Source organism: Nannobrachium achirus (genome assembly GCF_963921795.1).
Source record: "Nannobrachium achirus genome assembly, chromosome: 9".
NCBI lineage: Eukaryota > Metazoa > Chordata > Actinopteri > Myctophiformes > Myctophidae > Nannobrachium > Nannobrachium achirus.
In genome coordinates this window covers 36,102,100-36,120,867 of record NC_137818.1, presented here as the reverse complement: position 1 = coordinate 36,120,867, position 18,768 = coordinate 36,102,100, and the positions used below count along the sequence as shown (strand labels likewise).

Genomic DNA, 18,768 nt, shown 5'->3' with positions numbered 1-18,768 from the left:
GACATTTTCTAGACACAAAACCTGGTTTAACCCGTGAAATGAGTTCAGAGATCCGATTTGTTCCAATATATTCGAGAACCGACCCCGACTGTTGAGAATTAAATGGACCTAACAAACCTAATATTTACAAAATTACAAAAGTGCTATTAAAATGGCATTGATATCAGCATATCGGCATGTGATATCAGCTTGAACAATCGTTATATTCAATTATAACTCTATGGGCAAGCTGAACTTTGCAACGTAAATTAAATGTGTGATTCAGAAATGTTTCCCAGTGTGACTTACCTTACCTACTTCCAGTGTGCTCACATCTGATTGGAGAAGGAGGTTGGTGCCCCCTGCTGGCCGTATCCCTGACCCTGACCCTGACCCTGGCCATACTCCGCCTCCTGTAGAGACAGGAACAGGAAGTACAGCTTACTAAACAGTATATAAATTAATATAAAACCTGAAGTATTGTTCATGGAATGAAGTGGATGTCCTTGCTGCTCTGCCCTGATGGAGTTTTCCAAATAATGACTGCTTCACTGTACATTATCGTACTGGTCAAAAGCCTGCACAACCTAAAGGTCCGGTCACACAGTCGCAATTGGTTGCCGGAAGTGCCGATGCTTTGAGTTAATGATGCGCGTGCACTAGCATCAGGTTCAACATTGGTGAACCATGACCCGGCAGTCAGTGACAGGCACCAACCAATGGGACAGATGTGTTGTGCCTCCACTGGACTGGTGTTCACTTGCAGTTTTCTTTCAGTGATCCAGCACTCCAAACGCGGGGGATTGAAAGGCAGGCATGTATTTACGGTACATGAATGTAAACATCTTTATTTTTGATGAATGGTCTGAATACTCCAGTTTACAGATAGGAATACCCCTGTCGGAGGAGCTTGCCTTGTGAGCTGTCTATTAAAGGAAGCAGTCTCATGTTGCATGAGTGCATTTCTCTAAAAATAGCGCTAGTAAAACAAACAGCACATCCGTAAAACCGGGCACTTTGGTGGTACTGGCTAAAGCTCCTGAAGATAGCAAAGAACATAATAATAATAACATAATGCAGATAGAGTGTCTATAAACACATTTACTGTACTGTATGTGCTTTCTCCGGAAACTGTCTTTTTCTACCAATCGCAACACTCATCACATCAGAGTGGAGAATGTAAATAGATTTGTAAAGCCTCAACTTCATTTCCTTGGGCAGTTTGCAATTTTAAGTTTTCCATGTTTTTTCTATTGTACTTGAGTAACTGTTTTTATCTACTGAATGTTTTATTTGTGTAACACTGTTATTTTCCTATGCCTGTACAGCACTTTGGTCGACCCTGGTGGTTTTTTAAATGTGCTATATAAATAAAATTGACTTGACTTGAAAAAATTGACTTGGGCAGGCTAGGTCTTGCCCATCTGGGACACACAGTAAAATCCTCAACACTGCAACAGGAGTGCACTTCGCATGTCTGCGGTCTGACGGTCTCGTAACATCCCGTACTTAATTCTGGACTGATTACTGTTATTAGATTTTCACTGTAGTCCGGTTATTAATTCCTTGGGGTCAGTTATGTTTATATCGCCATTCAATCAAAAGGTAGGATTAAGAGGAGGAGAGAGAAGGGAGGGTGAGCGGAAGAGGATCGGGCGACTAGCAAAAAGGATTGATCCCATTACCTGGTTGTACCCTTGCTGGCTGTAGTCTGGCTGGTAGCCCCCCTGGTTCTGGGCATAAGGGTCCTGTTCATACCCTGGCTGCTGGGCGTACGCTTCTCCTGCAGGTGCTTTCTCCTGGGGAGGCGGGGCTCTCATGAACGGAGCAATGATTCCTGTTTCCTTAAAGACGAACCACAGGTTTCCTCCCCACAGAACCAGGTTGATGAATCCAAATGCCTGGAGAGGAGAGGAGAGGGGGGGGGGGGGGGGGGGAACCAATGAAAAGTAGTGAAAAGCTACACTTGATCTGGATGTTTTTTTTTTTCATTTTCTGAAAAATGATCATTTTGGTGGAAATGGTGTATCTTACCACAGAGGTATTGAGTCCAGACATGACGGGGTCGTGGACCTCGCGACAGCGGTTGGCCAGGTCCTCACAGGCGCTGATGAGAGTGAGCACCTTGTCAGGATCTGTGGCTGTCTTAACGTCTGACAGACCTTTAGCCCACGCTGCTGAACTCACCAGCCACATGAATGTAAACACTGCCGTCACCCCCAGGTCCTGTTGCACACACACACACACGCACACGCACACGCACACGCGCACACGCACACGCGCACGCACGCACGCACGCACGCACGCACGCACGCACGCACGCACACACACACACACACACACACACACACACACACACACACACACACACACACACACACACAAATAATAAGTGTAAATTCTGTAACTGGCCTGACATGGATACACAAGTGACACAAAATGCATGTGTGTGTATTTTCATAAACAGACAGACAGACAGACAGACAGACAGACAGACAGACAGACAGACAGACAGACAGACAGACAGTACTCACTATGAGCGGTCCTTTGTTATTCTCCTTGTACTTTTCATATGTAAAGACGTAAATAGCAAGAGCAGCCGTGGCATACAGGAAGGAAAACACTCCAATGGTCACAAAGAACTCAGAAGAAGAAGAATAGTCTCCGACCAGGAACAAACGTTCTGGACCACCTTTACAGGTTGGAGCGTCGAAATATACCTGGTGGAGCCTGGAAGGAGGGAGACAGGGACAAAGAGAGAGAGAGAGAGAGAGAGAGGGAGGCAAAAGGTAGAAGTGAAAAAGAGCACTTATGATCTACTTGTTGTAGTGTATACTATTAGCGCATATAGCGGCATGCATGTTATTCATCATTACGTTTCGGATTGCGGCATTAACAATTTCTATTTTCTTCTTTTTGTTGCGTACCATACTGACCTGAATGGACATTATAGGAACAGTTTGTCATTTTGCTGTGTGTCATACTAACCTGAATGGATAGTAATGGAACAGTTAGTGTTTTTTTTTGTGCCACTGCCATACTGACTGGACACCCATTTAGAACGTGTACACATTATTGTGTATCATTATTTTATGCTTTAACTATTGAAAAATAGCAGATATACAAGCTCACAGCGCGGCACCGAGTGCCACGCTGCGAGCTTGTAGATCTGTTATTTTTTTTAAATCGTGAAAATTTGAATTTTGACCCGATTCTATAAGTGTCTTTTGAATCCTTCTAAGTTTTTTTGAAAAACCTATGTTTCTATGTCAGCAATCTGGCTAGCCATCGTCAAAGAAAAGGTCCTTTTCACTTAACTGGAGCTCAGTTAGCCTGTTCTTGAGAGACTACTATGTCAGTGGTTCTCTAACGTTTTCATGTGAAGGACCCCCAAAATGATATGTATTTGGCCACGGACCCGCATCTCAGAATATTTAGTTCCAGGGACCCCCCAGAAGCAAAATTTTAGTTACAAACGTTCGCTTTGAAAATACATATAGGCCTTTTTCACTGGTTAAAGCATTCAATAATTCTAGGCCTAAATGGGTTAAAGGAATTCTTTGTTGTTTTTTGTGTATCTACTGACCTGAATGGATATCAGTGGAGCAATTTATAGTTTTTTTATGTGTCATACTAACCTGAATGGTGTAGTGTTTTGTGTGTCACACTGACCTCAATGGATATTAAAGGATGAGTTTGTAGTTTTTTTGTGTGTCATAGTCACACTGACCTGAATGGATACTCAAACTCCACTGGAATGTCAAGGTCGCTCTCTGTTCGGTTCTTACACTCCACTGACATCTTGAATAGGCCAGAATAACTCCCACAGGTGGAGAATGCAAAGATTGAGAAAAACTGTAGGGGAGAAGGAGGGATTAGGAGATTAGTGAATGGAAGAATAGAAGACAGGGAATGAGGAAGAGGGGAAGGGGTCAGAGAAGGGAGAGAGTGCACATGAGTAGATGGCTAGAAAAGGATGAATGTGGACATGGAAGGAGAAACAAGATGTACCGTATAAATCCAAATAGTACAACTAATAACTCATAAATATAGCTTCAACCGATTTTCAGGCATTTACAAAATGCTATTTCTGCTCTTTGCACACTGGGCATGCGCCTATGTTTGAAAAATTAATCAGTGTTATGTGTTATGTGATTCACCTAGCTAATTATCGCTTGATAAAGACTGTCAAGGATTGACTTTGGGATGTATGCCCCCCACAAAGATTATTATTACACTTGCTTTACATGATAAGTAAATAATGTTCAGATGAATTGGGTGAAATGTCCCTTTAATAGCAATAATCAGTCAGTCATACTCTTCATCCTCATCATCATCATCCTCCTCATCATCAACATAATCATCATCATTTCCCAGCTGGCTTAACTCTGCCAGGTCTAGGACCACTCCTGGATTAGTAATAGTAAATCAAGTGCGCATGCACGCACGGACGCACGCGCACACACACACGCACACGCGTCAAACGTGAACTTGCTCTCTGCGCAGGTTCTCCAAGATAGCGCCGCCCATGGCTGATGTGGTGACTATGTATGTTCCGTTCTGTATTTGAATGCAAAAATGTAGTATGCCAAAGCAAATTCCTAAGTGTATTACACAATGGTTAATAAAGTAATCTGAATCTGAACACACACACACACACACACACACACACACACACACACACACACACACACACACACACACACACACACACACACACACACACACACACACACGGCAGATGGTTTACTCCTGGGAAAGGTGAGTCACTTAGAGCATCTTTTTTGGCTGGAGTACCCCCTTTCCATGATTTCTGAATCCCCTTTACCCGACAACAACATTTTGCTTATAAAACTGCAATTAAAATATAAATAAATAGTGGTATATGATAACCCCCCCCCCCCCCCATTTAAAGAATATAAAATAACAAATAAGAAATGGGGTGAAAGAGTTTCAAACACTGCCTCCTTTTCTTGTTTTCAACACTGTGGTCATAACATTTCAGTCAAGTTTTCATGTCAATAACAACTTTAAAACACATACCAGTTGCCTGGTACCATGTAATTTGGGTTAACAACTCTCATAGCTCATATCAAGTTTCTCCATGTGTCTTCATTAAACATAACAGTAAATGTTTTCCCCCTCCTAATTCAATTGTAGTTAATTCTTTAACAATGAACAAGCATGATTTATTTATACACTTTTCTTTTTTGAGGGCATTTTCTGAGTACCCCCTGCAGTACCTCAGAGAAACAACAACTTTGAACCTTATTCTACTGTCTGTTGTACTTCGTCACTGTCAGGCAGACGATGCGAGGCATTGTGTGCTTGTAGATCGTCTATTCTCACTATTTTAAATCGTTTTTAAAATACCGGTAATCACAAAAAAGGGAAGGTTTTGGACAAGGTTTCCACCCGACGACTTATTGGAAACCGATACGGAGAAGAGACACAGAAATTACAATGATCTCTTATCTCTAACAAGACAATATTATTGTATTCCCCTGAAGATCAAATTACACATCAACTAGTGTGTGATGAAAGTCTTCGTGTACAGCATGAGTTGTAACTGAATGTATAAGAGCTGATGTTCCTTGCCCGGGTGGCGCAGTGGTAAAGTCCCTGCCCACCACCATGGAGGTTGTGGATTCGAATCCATGTGGTGCATTTGGCCAATTGCAATTGGCCCGCGTTCTGGGGTTTGGAAGTTGGGCGGCGAGGGTGATATTTGTCACTGTATGTATTCCTACGGGCTGGGGCGGCACCTGTCAGCAGGGAGTGTTGGGCGGGAGGAGTAGGACGAAGGCCCAACATCCTCCCAGTGGGGGCTCCTCACTGCCAGGTGAGTCAGGATACAACAGCAGAGACAACACAGCAATGTGTGTGGGGTGAAATTAATTGGCATAAAAATAATTGGCTAGAACTGTACTCTGTCGAGGTGCCAACTTGGGCCTTGTGCGCCAGCAGAGCTCACCATGAGGTGCGCTCACCGCTGGCACCACCAGGAATGCTGGTCCCTCATTGGCTGTTAATGATGACATTGCCAGAAATGCTGGTCCCCGATTGGGCTACAGGCTTAAACACACAAGGCTACCTATCTATCTACATACCTACCTACCTACCTACCTACCTACCTACATACCTACCTACATGCGCAGCCGAGTGCACTCTGTTGGCGCAAGTAAAAAAGAAAACAGCTGATATTCCTCCTCATAGAGTCAATTGATTGTCTTATAAACCTATCCACAAATTGTACAGACAAGAGGCTGTCGTCAAGGTAAAAAACAAACAGTCAAATGATGCTTAACAGGGAGCCGTACATTTACAAACTAGCTAGCTGTAAACCAGAGTTAGGCAATATTAACAAGATATGAAAGCCAATGCTTTGTTTTAATGTATTCTGATCTATATAATGTATACAGGACCAACCAAGGGTGGGAGTCCTCTATTGGCTTTCGCTTTTACACCACTTTGAATGTAGTGATCATTATTATACCCTATATAGTGGCTCATTCTGTCTCACAACAATGCACCATGAAATGTAGGGTAAAAGCCATGGTTACTAGCCAAGCTCTACCATAATGTACTGTAAGTGTAACGCCCGGGAATTGAAACCGAGTCTCCTGCGTGAAAAAAAGAACAACCAAAAAAGCGATGGCGGCTCTATTGCAGAAGAAGTTCAAAATAATCCATTACTTCTGATTCCCTAAGGAGTAGGGAGTAGGGAATGAGTGACTGAGTTCAGGCAGTAAACACTCAAGAGGTTACACGTGTGTGCAGCTCTGTGTGGGAGATGTACTGTACAGTATGTGAAGTGGCAAGCAGCTGATCAATTGGCAGTCTACTGAAGCTCACCTGATTCATTGCACTTCCTCCTGTTGTATTGTCACTGCTGACACTGATGTTGTATGTTCCCACCACCACCCCCGCACCACCAGGAGGCTCTGGTATAGGTTTGTTATAGATATATTTCTCCCTGATCTTAAATGACTGCTAATGTGCTGAGCAGGGAGTAAGTAATGTATAAGCAGAGCCTGAACGCCAAGATCAAATATAATATTCACACTTGTATTTACATTTTATAAATATAATGTTCTCAAGCTATTATTGGTCTCAATCTATTTGTGAGTTATCTGACTGAACCATTAGTAGGGTAGACCAGAGTCTCCCAGAGCACCCTTATGGTGTCTAGTTATGATTTCTTCTTGTTGCCGTAGTCAACTAATGTCCCATGGGGTTTGCATAAAATGGAAATTCGTCTTTGGCACACAGGCTGTCAGTCAGTACACAACAGTAAACATACATAAAATACACAATGCATTAAAACTATATAAAATGCATCCCATGACATAGCAACATAGAGACAGTGCAGTGATCAAGGTCTGTGGGGGGTTGGAGCTATTCAAATATTTCCTTATTTAAAATCTCCACTGCAGTTGGCACAAATGATGTCTTACAGCCCTTCTTCTTTGCTAGTTTTGTTCTAAGCCTCCTGCCCGATGGTAACAGCTCAAATGAGGGGCGAAGAGGGTGTGTGGAGTCATTATAAATCTGAATTGCCTTTTTGGTTATGGTGCGGTTGTATATGTCCTGCAGTTTGTCTCCAATGATCTTACCTGCCTGCTTAACTACCTGGGTGAGCTTGTTCCTATCTCTAACTGAGAGGTTCCCATACCAGGAGACGATGTTAAAAGTGAGAACGCTCTCAGTAAGTGACCTATAGACCATGGTCAGGGTGTGTTTACTGGCATTAAAACTTCTCAGCTGTCTGAGAAGATAAAGCCGCTGCCTTGCCTTCTTGTAAATGCTCTCTGCGTTGGTCTGGAAGGTGAGTTTATTATCAATTATTATTCCCAAATACTTAAAATCAGTGACCTGCTCCAATTCCTCCCCACTCATTATGACAGGCCTGAAGATGGACCCTGAGCCCCCTCCCAGACACAGCTCCTTAGTCTTAGTAACATTAAGGTCAAGGAAGCTGCCCTCAAACCACGTAGCAATGTGGTCGATGTGCAGGGAGTAGGAGGGACTGGAGACATCCTGCAGACAGGTAAACAAGGCCATATCGTCAGCGTACAGAGAAAACTCTTTGTTGTTATATTTCAACTCATTTGTGTATAGGGAGAATAATAGAGGGGATAAAACTGTACCCATTCACTTACTATACTATACAGGAAAAGAATACCCCCCAAAAATCTTCTTTAAGTAGCATGTGAGGGGTCTAACTAGGTTTTTTTTTTCATGATTCTGAATCCATTGCAAGCATTTGTTTTGCACGAAAAACATTCCTTGGGCTAAAAATGGACCCCACAATAGTCTAAAAAGTGATGACTCACTAATGCACCATTCGGTCACAATAAGACATCTATGTTGTCAGACGTCAGTCATAACCATATTTGGGAAAATGTTTTGCCCACATTTTGTCACACTTGCAAATTAATTCAGTCCTGTGCAAATTCCGTCCTGCACGGCAAGGTGGCTTTTCTCCCTTAGACGTCTTACTGGTATTATATCGTCGTTGTCGGCTGGAAACCTCGTATCTCCAAGTTTCAAATGTGTATGTTCTTTCGCAAAGTAAAGCCCTGCTTCATCACACAAGTCCGTCGCACAAAAGTAGTGGAAACAGCAGATCTACAAGCACACAACGCGTTGTGTGCTTGCAGATCGGCTGTTTTCACTAGTTTAAATCATTTTTTAAATGATAAATACGAAACGAACGGTTTTGGACATACAAGGTTTTCACCCGACAACGACGATATATTGTGATGTCAATCTTGGATTATATTGTCCAAGATTCAACCCAGATAACTTCAGTCAAAAGGTTAACAAAAACAGGTTCACTTTAGCTGTCATAAAAGTTCTCAGACATGGAACAATAGTGTGTTGCCTATAGCAACCACATTAATTAACAAAAAAGCAATGAGAGAGGGTAGCCAACACTATTACACAGTCTCTGCCGTCGTTGGCACTCTCCATGCACGGTCCCAAAGGGGTTGTATGTCCCTCTAACCCTACCTCCAGACCTACATGTCTGCCTGCTGGTCTTGGATCACATCCAACAGTCTTCCAGCTTTGCTACTGTCTCTCTCTCTCTCTTGAGTTCTTTATCCTACACTAGACATATAGGACAGTATACTGTCTCTGTGAAAGCTGTGTGGTTATGGTCTGGGATCAGATCCCACCTCTGCTGAAGCTCACTATAGCCCATTTTCCACTGGCCCAACTCCACACCACTCCACACCACACCACCCACTTGTGCCAGGTTTTCCACTACAAGGACCTGGGTAGAGTGGTGTGAAAGTTGTACTAAACAGGGTACTAAAAAGTATCCACTCTAGAGTAGGTCTGAGCTAGGCCAAACAGGGCCAAACACTTCATAATGACTGATCACTCACTGACTTTTCATTTAGACCACCAGGATATAGTTGTAATACATGATAATAGATTCTATTGTGTTATAACCACTATTATAATCTATTATAGTGTATTTTAATTATCATAGTAATACATTAATACTTTATAATGTATTATAATCACAGTTATAATCCATTACAGTGCATTATAATTAGGATAGTTGTAATACACATTTATATTGTATTATAATCACAGTTAAAAGGGTCAATTTGTTTCTTACCAATAGTGGTACTTTTTTGTAATGGAAAATGTCGATATTTTTATGTGGTGCGGTGTGGTGTGGTGTAGTGTGGTGTGGTGTGGTGCTAAAACTGCAGTCGAAAAGGGGCTTATGTCTCTCCACTTTCCTACGGTCTGTCTCTCCTACTGTATAGTGTCTCTTTCTCTGCATCCTATGTTGTCTGTCTCTAGTACACTGTCTTTCTGCTTTCCTACAGTCTGTATCTCCTATTCCATCTGTCTGAGCTTTCCTACCGTTTGTCTGTCCTAAATCATCATCTCTCACAGCTTTCCTATACTGTCTTTTTCTCCTACTTCGTCTCCCTCAGCGTTCCTGCTGTCTGTCTACTGCAGCGTCTCTTACAGTCCTGCTGACTGTCTCAATAAAATCAAATAAAATTCCAAGACCAGTCAGTCTGAAAGACAGCATTGTTTCAGACTTCTGTCTTTATTTCCTAAACAGGAAATGTTTTGACATTCACCATTCATCAGACTGGCACAGAGCCTCTGCCTGATGACCAACAGCCTAATATCTCTCCCGGGCCAAGGGGAATTACCCTTTAGGCTAGCGATGTTTGGCTTTAGTGTCCCAACCTGGTGTTCAATTCCAGGCTGTAACACACACACACACACACACACACACACACACACACACACACACACACACACACACACACACACACACACACACACACACAGGCACACACACTTCGCACATGTACTGTATATATAATGGTGGCGTTCAGTGGTGCAATGGTGATTCAATGTTTGGGGGGTCGTGAACGTCGCTCAACACCTACTATAAGGACTATTGATATGCATATAGGCTCGTTTCTTTGTTAAAATAGTTGTCGAGGTGTGAACTTGGGGGGGTGCGAGACTCCGGCTCAGAAAAGATATGAGTCGTCGACCCAAGACTACTGCAACACTGGTGGCGTTTAAACTAATATTACCTATCGATCAATCTCAGCTCCTCCCATTTTTCCCTTTAAAACAATGATTTGCATGTGGGGTTGATTGATATGGCAACAGTGTGTGTTTGACATGGCGGCTCACCCATTGTAACACCTTGATGAATCCCAGTGGAACCTTGAGCACTCTGAACTGCCCCTGGGCGACCAACTATTGGATAGAGAGAGAGAGAGGGTGGGGGGGGGGGGGGGGGGGGGGGGGGGGGATTAGAACATAATACAGACATAAGCAGTTATTATCAAAGAATGCATTCAGTTCTAGACATCAACTAAACACACTTCTACCTTCTCTCGTCTCTTCTCTTTACTATCTATCTCCTATCTTCCCTTCTCTGCTGTTTTCTTTCCTATCTCAGCTCCACTCTTTCCATCTCTCCTATTTCTTTTAGGGATGGGACGATATGAAAATGTCATATCACGATTATTGTGACAAAAGAAATTTACGATATTATCATGATAATCAAAATCCATTATCCTGGGGCGGAACATTTGCCAAAAAATAGCAGATCTACAAGCTCACAACGTGTCACGTTGTGACACGTTGTGAGCTTGTAGGTCGGCTATTCTTTTGGCAAATTATACATCTGATAGAGAGTGAAAAAAAGACTGCATCAAGTATGTATATTATAAGTACCATTTACCAATTATAGAGGGTTTAAGTGGTACCGGATATGCAGCTCGGCAAATAAAGGGTAAATTGATCCCAGTGCATGACGGAGGAAGATAAATTAAATCTCCCTACGATACGATTATCGTGAGAGTTTTTTATCACGATAAACGATAATATCGCGTATCGTCCCATCCCATCCCTAATTTCTTTCCTGTCTTCTTTTCTATCCCTCTCCCATCCTGTTCTTCTCACAATTCTCTCCTTTCCCATCCTCCTAAATAAAGGGAGGGACATTCACATGGCAACATGGGAAGCAACGGAAAATCAATCATCGCCCATTGATTAGAGATATGAGACCTCTGAGACACTCAGGACTCCATTTCACTCACAATTCAAAACACAAATACACACATGAAGCAGCCAGCTGTCCCCTCCACACGCACGCACACAGCTTGCGCGCACGCCCAACCACCCACCCGCCTGGGCACCCACCCACACACACACACACACACACACACACACACACACACACACACACACACACACACACACACACACACACACACACACACACACACACACACACACACACACACACACACACAATGAGGGGGGATGAGTCGGGGACACACCTTTGCACTAGTCTTATTTCTATATTCAACATACTGATCCATCCACATGTCTGTCTTTATGCGCGAGTGTGTGTGTGTGTGTGTGTGTGTGTGTGTGTGTGTGTGTGTGTGTGTGTGTGTGTGTGTGTGTGTGTGTGTGTGTGTGTGTGTGTGTGTGTGTGTGTGTGTGTGTGTGTGTGTGATGCTGTATGGAGGTTTGCGGAGAAGCTGCCATTTTACAAGGTTTCTCCGCTATGTTCAGTCTCACATTCATTCATACCTACAGACACTGCATAGAGACGTAGAGCATAACATTCGAATATTAAATCGTAGACTAGGCCTGCATTTGGCCTATCGCTACCCCTACATGTAGCCTATCAGTAGCCATTAGACCTCGTTGTGAGCTTGTAGATCGGCTATGTAATGTAGCCTATCAGTAGGCCTATACGTGCAATAACGCGACGATGTGAATATTTAGACAGACGATATGATGATTCGATTTAGGCCTATTATTAATAGGCCTTTTTCTATTAGAGACGCGGGTCTATTAGCGGTGAGAATCACGTTTCATCTAGGCAACAGTAGACTATAAATCGGTAGGCTACTTTATGCATTTTATTTTAAAATGTAATTGTGATTTGCGTTATGATCAGAAGAGACAGTGATGTAAACAAAATAACGAACCTACTGCAGCAACAACACATTCAGGGTGCGCATCTACTGCAAAATAATAAAAATAAAATAATAAATAAATAATAAAATAAATAAAAGCAAAGAGCAGATGCCTATGTTTTATTTATTTTTAACAAACAGAGATGAGGTAGCAGGATATTCCCATGGTAGGCCAGGAGCACCAGATGGAAGGTTTTACTGGTGTTGATGAGCAACCCCCCATACACAGTCCCCCCGGACCGGGGGGGACCGTGATGATGTGATGCATGTGTATAGGCCTGTATGGGGGTTGCTCATCATCAACACACACACCCTAACCTCGAAGAAACAAACACTACAAAATGGCACAATAATATAGGCCTATATGACTAGCCTACATATTTGGCAATCCTCCATCTTTGCAACCACACCAAAGCCCCCATCATCACTCAGCAATAGGCTATGGCCCACAGTCTCACCGGAGAGGCAGCAATAGGCTACGCATCACAAACACAACACACCCTCCGAAAAGAATGACTTAAACCGAAACGAAAACACACCAATCTCTAAAGAAAATGATGCGATTTGATCCGATAAATGTTTTGTTGTACCTGGTTAACGATGTCCATCTTGGCCTCCTGCTGTGTGTCGCCTCTCGCTGGATGAGGTGTAGTGGAGGAGAGGAGAGGAGGAGGGAACAGCGACACAGAGATGGATGGAGAGAGAGAGAGAGAGAGAGAGAGAGAGAGGGAGAGGACGGAGGAATGGAGGAGGGGGAGGGGTTGGATGGAACAGCTCTACTGCGTCATTCTGCTTGGAGGATGGCGTTGACGTCAGCGATGATGATTATGATGATGATGATGATGATGAAGGAAGGTGTAAAAAAGGAAATGTGTATGTGTGTGTGTGTGTGTGTGTGTGTGTGCGTGCGTGCGTGCGTGCGTGTGTGTGTGCGCGTGTGTGAGTGTGTGTGTGTGTGTGTGTGTGTGTGTGTGTGTCAGACATGTTGTCTTGTTTGCACTTGCATTGAGACTGAGATCTGAGAGTGTTGAAAACAAACACAAATCAAGACATACTGAGATCTGAGAGTGTTGAAAACAAACACAAATCAAGACATACAGTCGACTACAGTATAGGCCATTCAGTTGCATTTTTATAGAATTTCAATTTCAATGTTGTTGACCTGTGCTGTGCAGTAAAACAGGTACCTGTCCTCTTAAACATTTCCAATTTTCTTCTAGGATAGTGTTTCTCAAACTTTCAAATTTCAAGGTCTCCCCCTAACTCTGACAGGGTTCCATTTGTACACTGTCAGAGTTACAGACTTGTATGGGTCAATTTAGACCCCCATACAGTAACCTAGAAGAGAGTCCCTGAAATCCACTTTGAGACCCACTGTTCTAGGATATATGCCTACTATTACACCTGCACACCTCACCACCACATGCATACTATTGACCAACTGTACTATTGCTGAGCTAAGATTTGAACATTATTCTACTGTTGTATTTGTTGTATTTGAGAAGTCTCCCCATTCACAGTCTCTGGATCAGAGAATCCGCTACGTATACTGCATGGAGGTCACCGGTACGTGTGTGTGTGTGTGTGTGTGTGTGTGCGTGTGTGCGTGCGTGCGTGCGTGCGTGCGTGCGTGCGTGCGTGCGTGCGTGCGTGCGTGCATGTGTGTGTGCATGTAAACGAGAGGTAGAATCCTACCCTATATGAAGCCAGGCTGTAGGGAGTGCCCTTATCTATTTTCTTTTGCTCAACAACTGATGGTGTGGTGGTTGGTGGGGTGGGTGGGAGAGGATGAGCATTGAGCAAGCTATCTGTGTATGACTGTACTAGACCTTGCCCTTTCGAAGATATGTGCTCCAAAATATGTGCAGAGTGTTATGGGGAAAGTTACTGTAACTGGTGTGTGCATGAGAATATGTGGGAGCATCATAATGTAAGGAGCAGCCCATGGAGGAGTGTATAGGCTATTTATGATGAATAGGTGAATAGAAGTATGGGGATTATGTATGCGTTAATATGTATTTGTGTACAACATTTGGGTGCTCATTTGGTTGCGTGTGTTTGGTGTTGAACTCCTCATTGATTTGTAGGGGGTTGGCAACTGTGCTTGCTTCCACATACCGTAGTTATTCCATACCCATTGAAATATGAGACAGTTACAACTCATCAAACGCACCCGGTGCATGCGTTACCCGCACATGTGCGTGACCCATGTACCCGCGCCACCCACGTAACGGTGGACACAGACAGGCTAACAGAACAGAGAAATGTCAATGCCATGTGAAAGTTGGGAGTTGCTGAAGCGAGTGAATAGATAAACGTGGAAATGTTATAGCCTGACTGACTGACTGACTGACCTCTCTAATTATATGTTAGATGACCTCTCTAATTATATGTTAGATGTATCTATGTCTGCTGTTCATGTTTTTATGGGTCCCCCAAAATGCGAATAAGAATCTGAAATCTAAATTGGCTAGTGCACTATACCACAAACCAAAGTAGATTCCTTGCATCACAGTACCGTACCATTATACTTGTTGTGATTGTGACACTCACTCTAATGGTTACACTTTTAGGATAGGCTTACAAGCTTTTATTCTGAACCCAAACTTCACCAAGAAACGTTTGATTTCTTCTGTGTCCAGTGGTTCCAGTGGGACAGCTTTTCTCCAGTGCAGCAGTCCAGTGGTTCCAGTGGAACAGCGTCTCTCCAGCCCCAGGGTCCCCAGATGTTAACTCCACATTTAATTAGTAACACAACACAACATGGAGAAAATACAATGACATGAGATTATTTTGTGCTTTAACTATTGAAAAATAGCAGATATACAAGCTCACAGTGGCGGCACTGTGAGAATTAAGGCCCTTCCACCGTGGGCCCTATTAACTCAGTCCCCCCCCCCCCCCCCCCCCCCCCCTTGTGACGCCCCTGCAGCAGGGTGCCTGTATGGGGCCAGAACAGAGCAAGTTAACAACACATCAACAACCACATCACAGCATCTCATTAAATGAGTTGAGATGGGTTGTGAGCAGTAATCAGTCTCATTAAACCAATTCAGCCATGCACTAGTCTTTGGGTCACTGGACTGACAGCTGTCATAAACCGAATACACACTACTACATCATACTGTAAATACAGTCCACATCACACCCACAATACACACTACATCATACTGTAAATACAGTCCACATCACAGCAGAGAACACAATTCAACCGTAATTTTTCTGTAAAGGCGATGGAACTGTAGGACATAATAGATCAAACTGAGTGAAATGACCAGCTCAACGGTATCCAAACCAGTACTACCCAGTATCAAAACCAGTAGCAGTAGAGATTCCATATCACCAATATTTCTACTACCAATGATAATAATAGAATAGGTTAATACGATGATAATTTGTTCATCACCTACCCATAACCCTAAAACTATAGTTTGATTATCTTATCTTATATATACATTCCTCTAAGAGCCGCATCCCACTTCACGCCCCCTTTACATCGACTTCAACTCATAGGTAGTCGTCTAGGACGTAAGGAGTACCGCCCCTAACCCTATGCCGTCCCGCTCATTCGCTAAGCACGAGAGAGAGGAGGCAACAGGGGAGGGGGTGCGGGCAAGCGAGAGAGAGAGAGAGTGAAATTTGACACCACTGTGTTTGCATGTGCCTGCTGCAGAGAAATAGCAGAGGCTTAACACCTTGACGTCCGAAATAGAATGGTGGTTGGTAGATTAGCCGTGACATTTCTATATTGTATTGTGATCTGAGACATAATATTATGTTTATAAACATGACCCCGCAGCCCCTCCATCTTGAACAGCGCTGCTGTTTTTTCTTTTTTTTTCCCCCCCAGGCCAGTAACCTCACCATGATTTCTCGATTTCCAGTTGGGATAGAAATGGGGGTTTTGGCGATCGTCGATGTCCCCGTGCGTTTCGCGTGCGCGATCCTTTCACGTAAATGTCCCCCCGCAAATAGTCCATGTGTGACTGAAGAACAGAACTGAAAAGTTTCGCTAGCATAGCCCCAAGCATGGCTGCAGGAGGAGCTCGAGTGTGTAGACAGTAAACGGATGGGTGGAAGGTGCCTTGGAGAAGGAGAGGCGCTGACGTCACCTCTGCTTCATGCACGGTCTGCATGAGCTATCAGTGCACGAGTGGTGACTAGGGAAGGTTAGACGATCGCCGATTTTCGGATCAAAAGCTTTTATTCCGGTTTTAAAGACAAAGTCCGGGAATGTACGACGTGGCTGAGAGTCCCTGGGGGGATGTGCGATATAGTACGGTTTTAACATTAAGGGGCTCCCCTTGGCTTAGCTGTTAACAGTCACTTCTCTCCAGTGCGTCTGGCGGTCAAATATGTCCAACCGGAAAACGTGCGCTGCGGCACAATAGTTCCGCCACAATAGTCCCCCCCCCCCCCCCCCCCCAATTTTTTTTTCTTTTTTTTTTTAGCGGGCGTGGACTCTAGATGTGAGCGGGCCGAAGGCCCGGGAACCTCTAGTAGTACTACATAATACTACTACAGCAACTGAGAGTATCATCTCATCTATCCCCATCTATAGTATTATCATTCTATTATCATAATGTTGTCACTCATGATTTATCATATGTTATAATCAGAGACAGAAGTTTGAGTCCAAGACCGATCCTGATTTGGAGTCCAATTACAGATTTTGAACCATATTTTGTCAGAACACGCAACATTTTCTAATCAATTTGAGAAATGCTTAAAGTGGTTACAAATCAGGACACATCAGTTTCAAAATTGCCGACAGAGACACACTTCAGCTTGTATTTATCCCAGGTCATCAGTGAGAAAAATGATATGCATTGATTTCGGATATGAAAAGCTGTGAACTCCACAACCTGAAGGGAGTTCTGGTCTCACAAGACAATTTCATTTGGAAAAACTGAATGAAAATGACAAAATAGCAATGGAGACTTTAACATGATGAAATTAGTTGATAAATGAATGAATGTTGAAAAAATAATGTCAGTCCTCCATCAATAGGAATCATGTTTATGTGTAATGTGGTGATGTTTGGAGGAGCTAGATTTATAATCTAAACAAATCCTTTATTGATCCCTGTGGTGAAATTCACGTAAACATAATCAAGATAATTCACTGGTTTATTCTTTATATATTTGGATGGAGGGTTGAGGGTTGAATTCCAGGGTAACATACAGGGAGTAATTCACTTAAAAGCCCTTACTTTAGAACATCACATGTCCTCAGAAAAGATATATAAAACTAAAACTAGACACATTAAATACACACTCGCACACACACACACACACACACACACACACACACACCACGCACGCGCACACACACACACACACACACACACACACACACACACACACACACACACACACACACACAACACACACACACACACACACACACAGTATATTCAAAGTATGTAAAACTTCCCATCTTTCAATTATTTTCCTTCATAAAAAGTTAAAATTTTAGTTTCTTTCGTCAGAAACTAATGAACATTGATACTGACTTTACCAGGCGATGTTTTAAAGTGATTTTAGACGGCGAGAACACTTTTATTCTATCTTCATTCTTTCTCCTTTTATTTCTTTCTCTGGTTATTCCTCTTCTTTGAATTGTTCCTGTTGTTTTATCAATTCCTTGTTCTGTTCTTGTTCTCTCAATCTCTATCTCTCTTTATTTCATTTTATTTGATCATTCAGAATATAAGTTATGTTCTCTCTTCTGTCTTCTCTCCGCTTTCCTTTGAGTCCCTCATTCTATTTAGACAGTGAATTGTCATTCTCTGGTCAGCGAATCCAATGCATCCCCTCTCTCGCTCTCTTTAATTCTTTCTTTCTCTCTTTTGAAGCACTGACTTTGTGTGTTTGTATGTTTTCACTGTCTTTCTTCTCACTCTGCATGACTGGGCCAAAATCACATGAGTGAGGCCAAAGTCCATTGCAAGATTTCCTTTCTTCTGATTGGTCCAAATTCCATCAATCTCTCCAATATTACAGTCAAATACGAATGCCCCAAGTCTTTCATACAGATGCGTCCAAGAATTCTCTCTTATAATTGATCCAAAATCATGTCAATCCTACCGGTATGTAGCAGTGCCAATACCATCAATTGTCTTTCTCTGCTGACTGGTCCAAAGTGATATCAATTTCACAACCCCCAAGCGCTTTCTGTCTCTCTCCTGATTGGTCCAATTGGTGTCATTCTCCTGTTCAGAATGATGCCCCATCACGCCTTCCTTTTATCTCATCACTCTTACTATTGGTCCAAAGAGCCATCAGTCAAA

General features: G+C 43.0%; 1 protein-coding gene across 3 annotated transcripts; it reads right to left on the bottom strand.

The window, feature by feature from the left end:
• Positions 1 to 308: 308 nt before the first annotated feature.
• sypa (synaptophysin a) lies at positions 309 to 13,084 on the bottom strand (the record flags this gene model as incomplete). Of its 3 annotated transcripts, none has more annotated exons than XM_080733642.1 (7): positions 309 to 392; positions 1,665 to 1,880; positions 2,014 to 2,205; positions 2,514 to 2,709; positions 3,710 to 3,834; positions 10,669 to 10,734; positions 13,067 to 13,084. In XM_080733642.1, the coding sequence occupies 7 exons, from the start codon at positions 13,082 to 13,084 to the stop codon at positions 309 to 311; spliced, it is 897 nt and encodes a 298-aa protein (XP_080589768.1). The 3 variants fall into 3 exon arrangements, with proteins under 3 accessions (XP_080589768.1, XP_080589769.1, XP_080589770.1); XM_080733643.1 differs by having other exon boundaries at positions 309 to 374; XM_080733644.1 differs by having other exon boundaries at positions 309 to 362.
• Between the last annotated feature and the right edge of the window lie 5,684 nt (positions 13,085 to 18,768).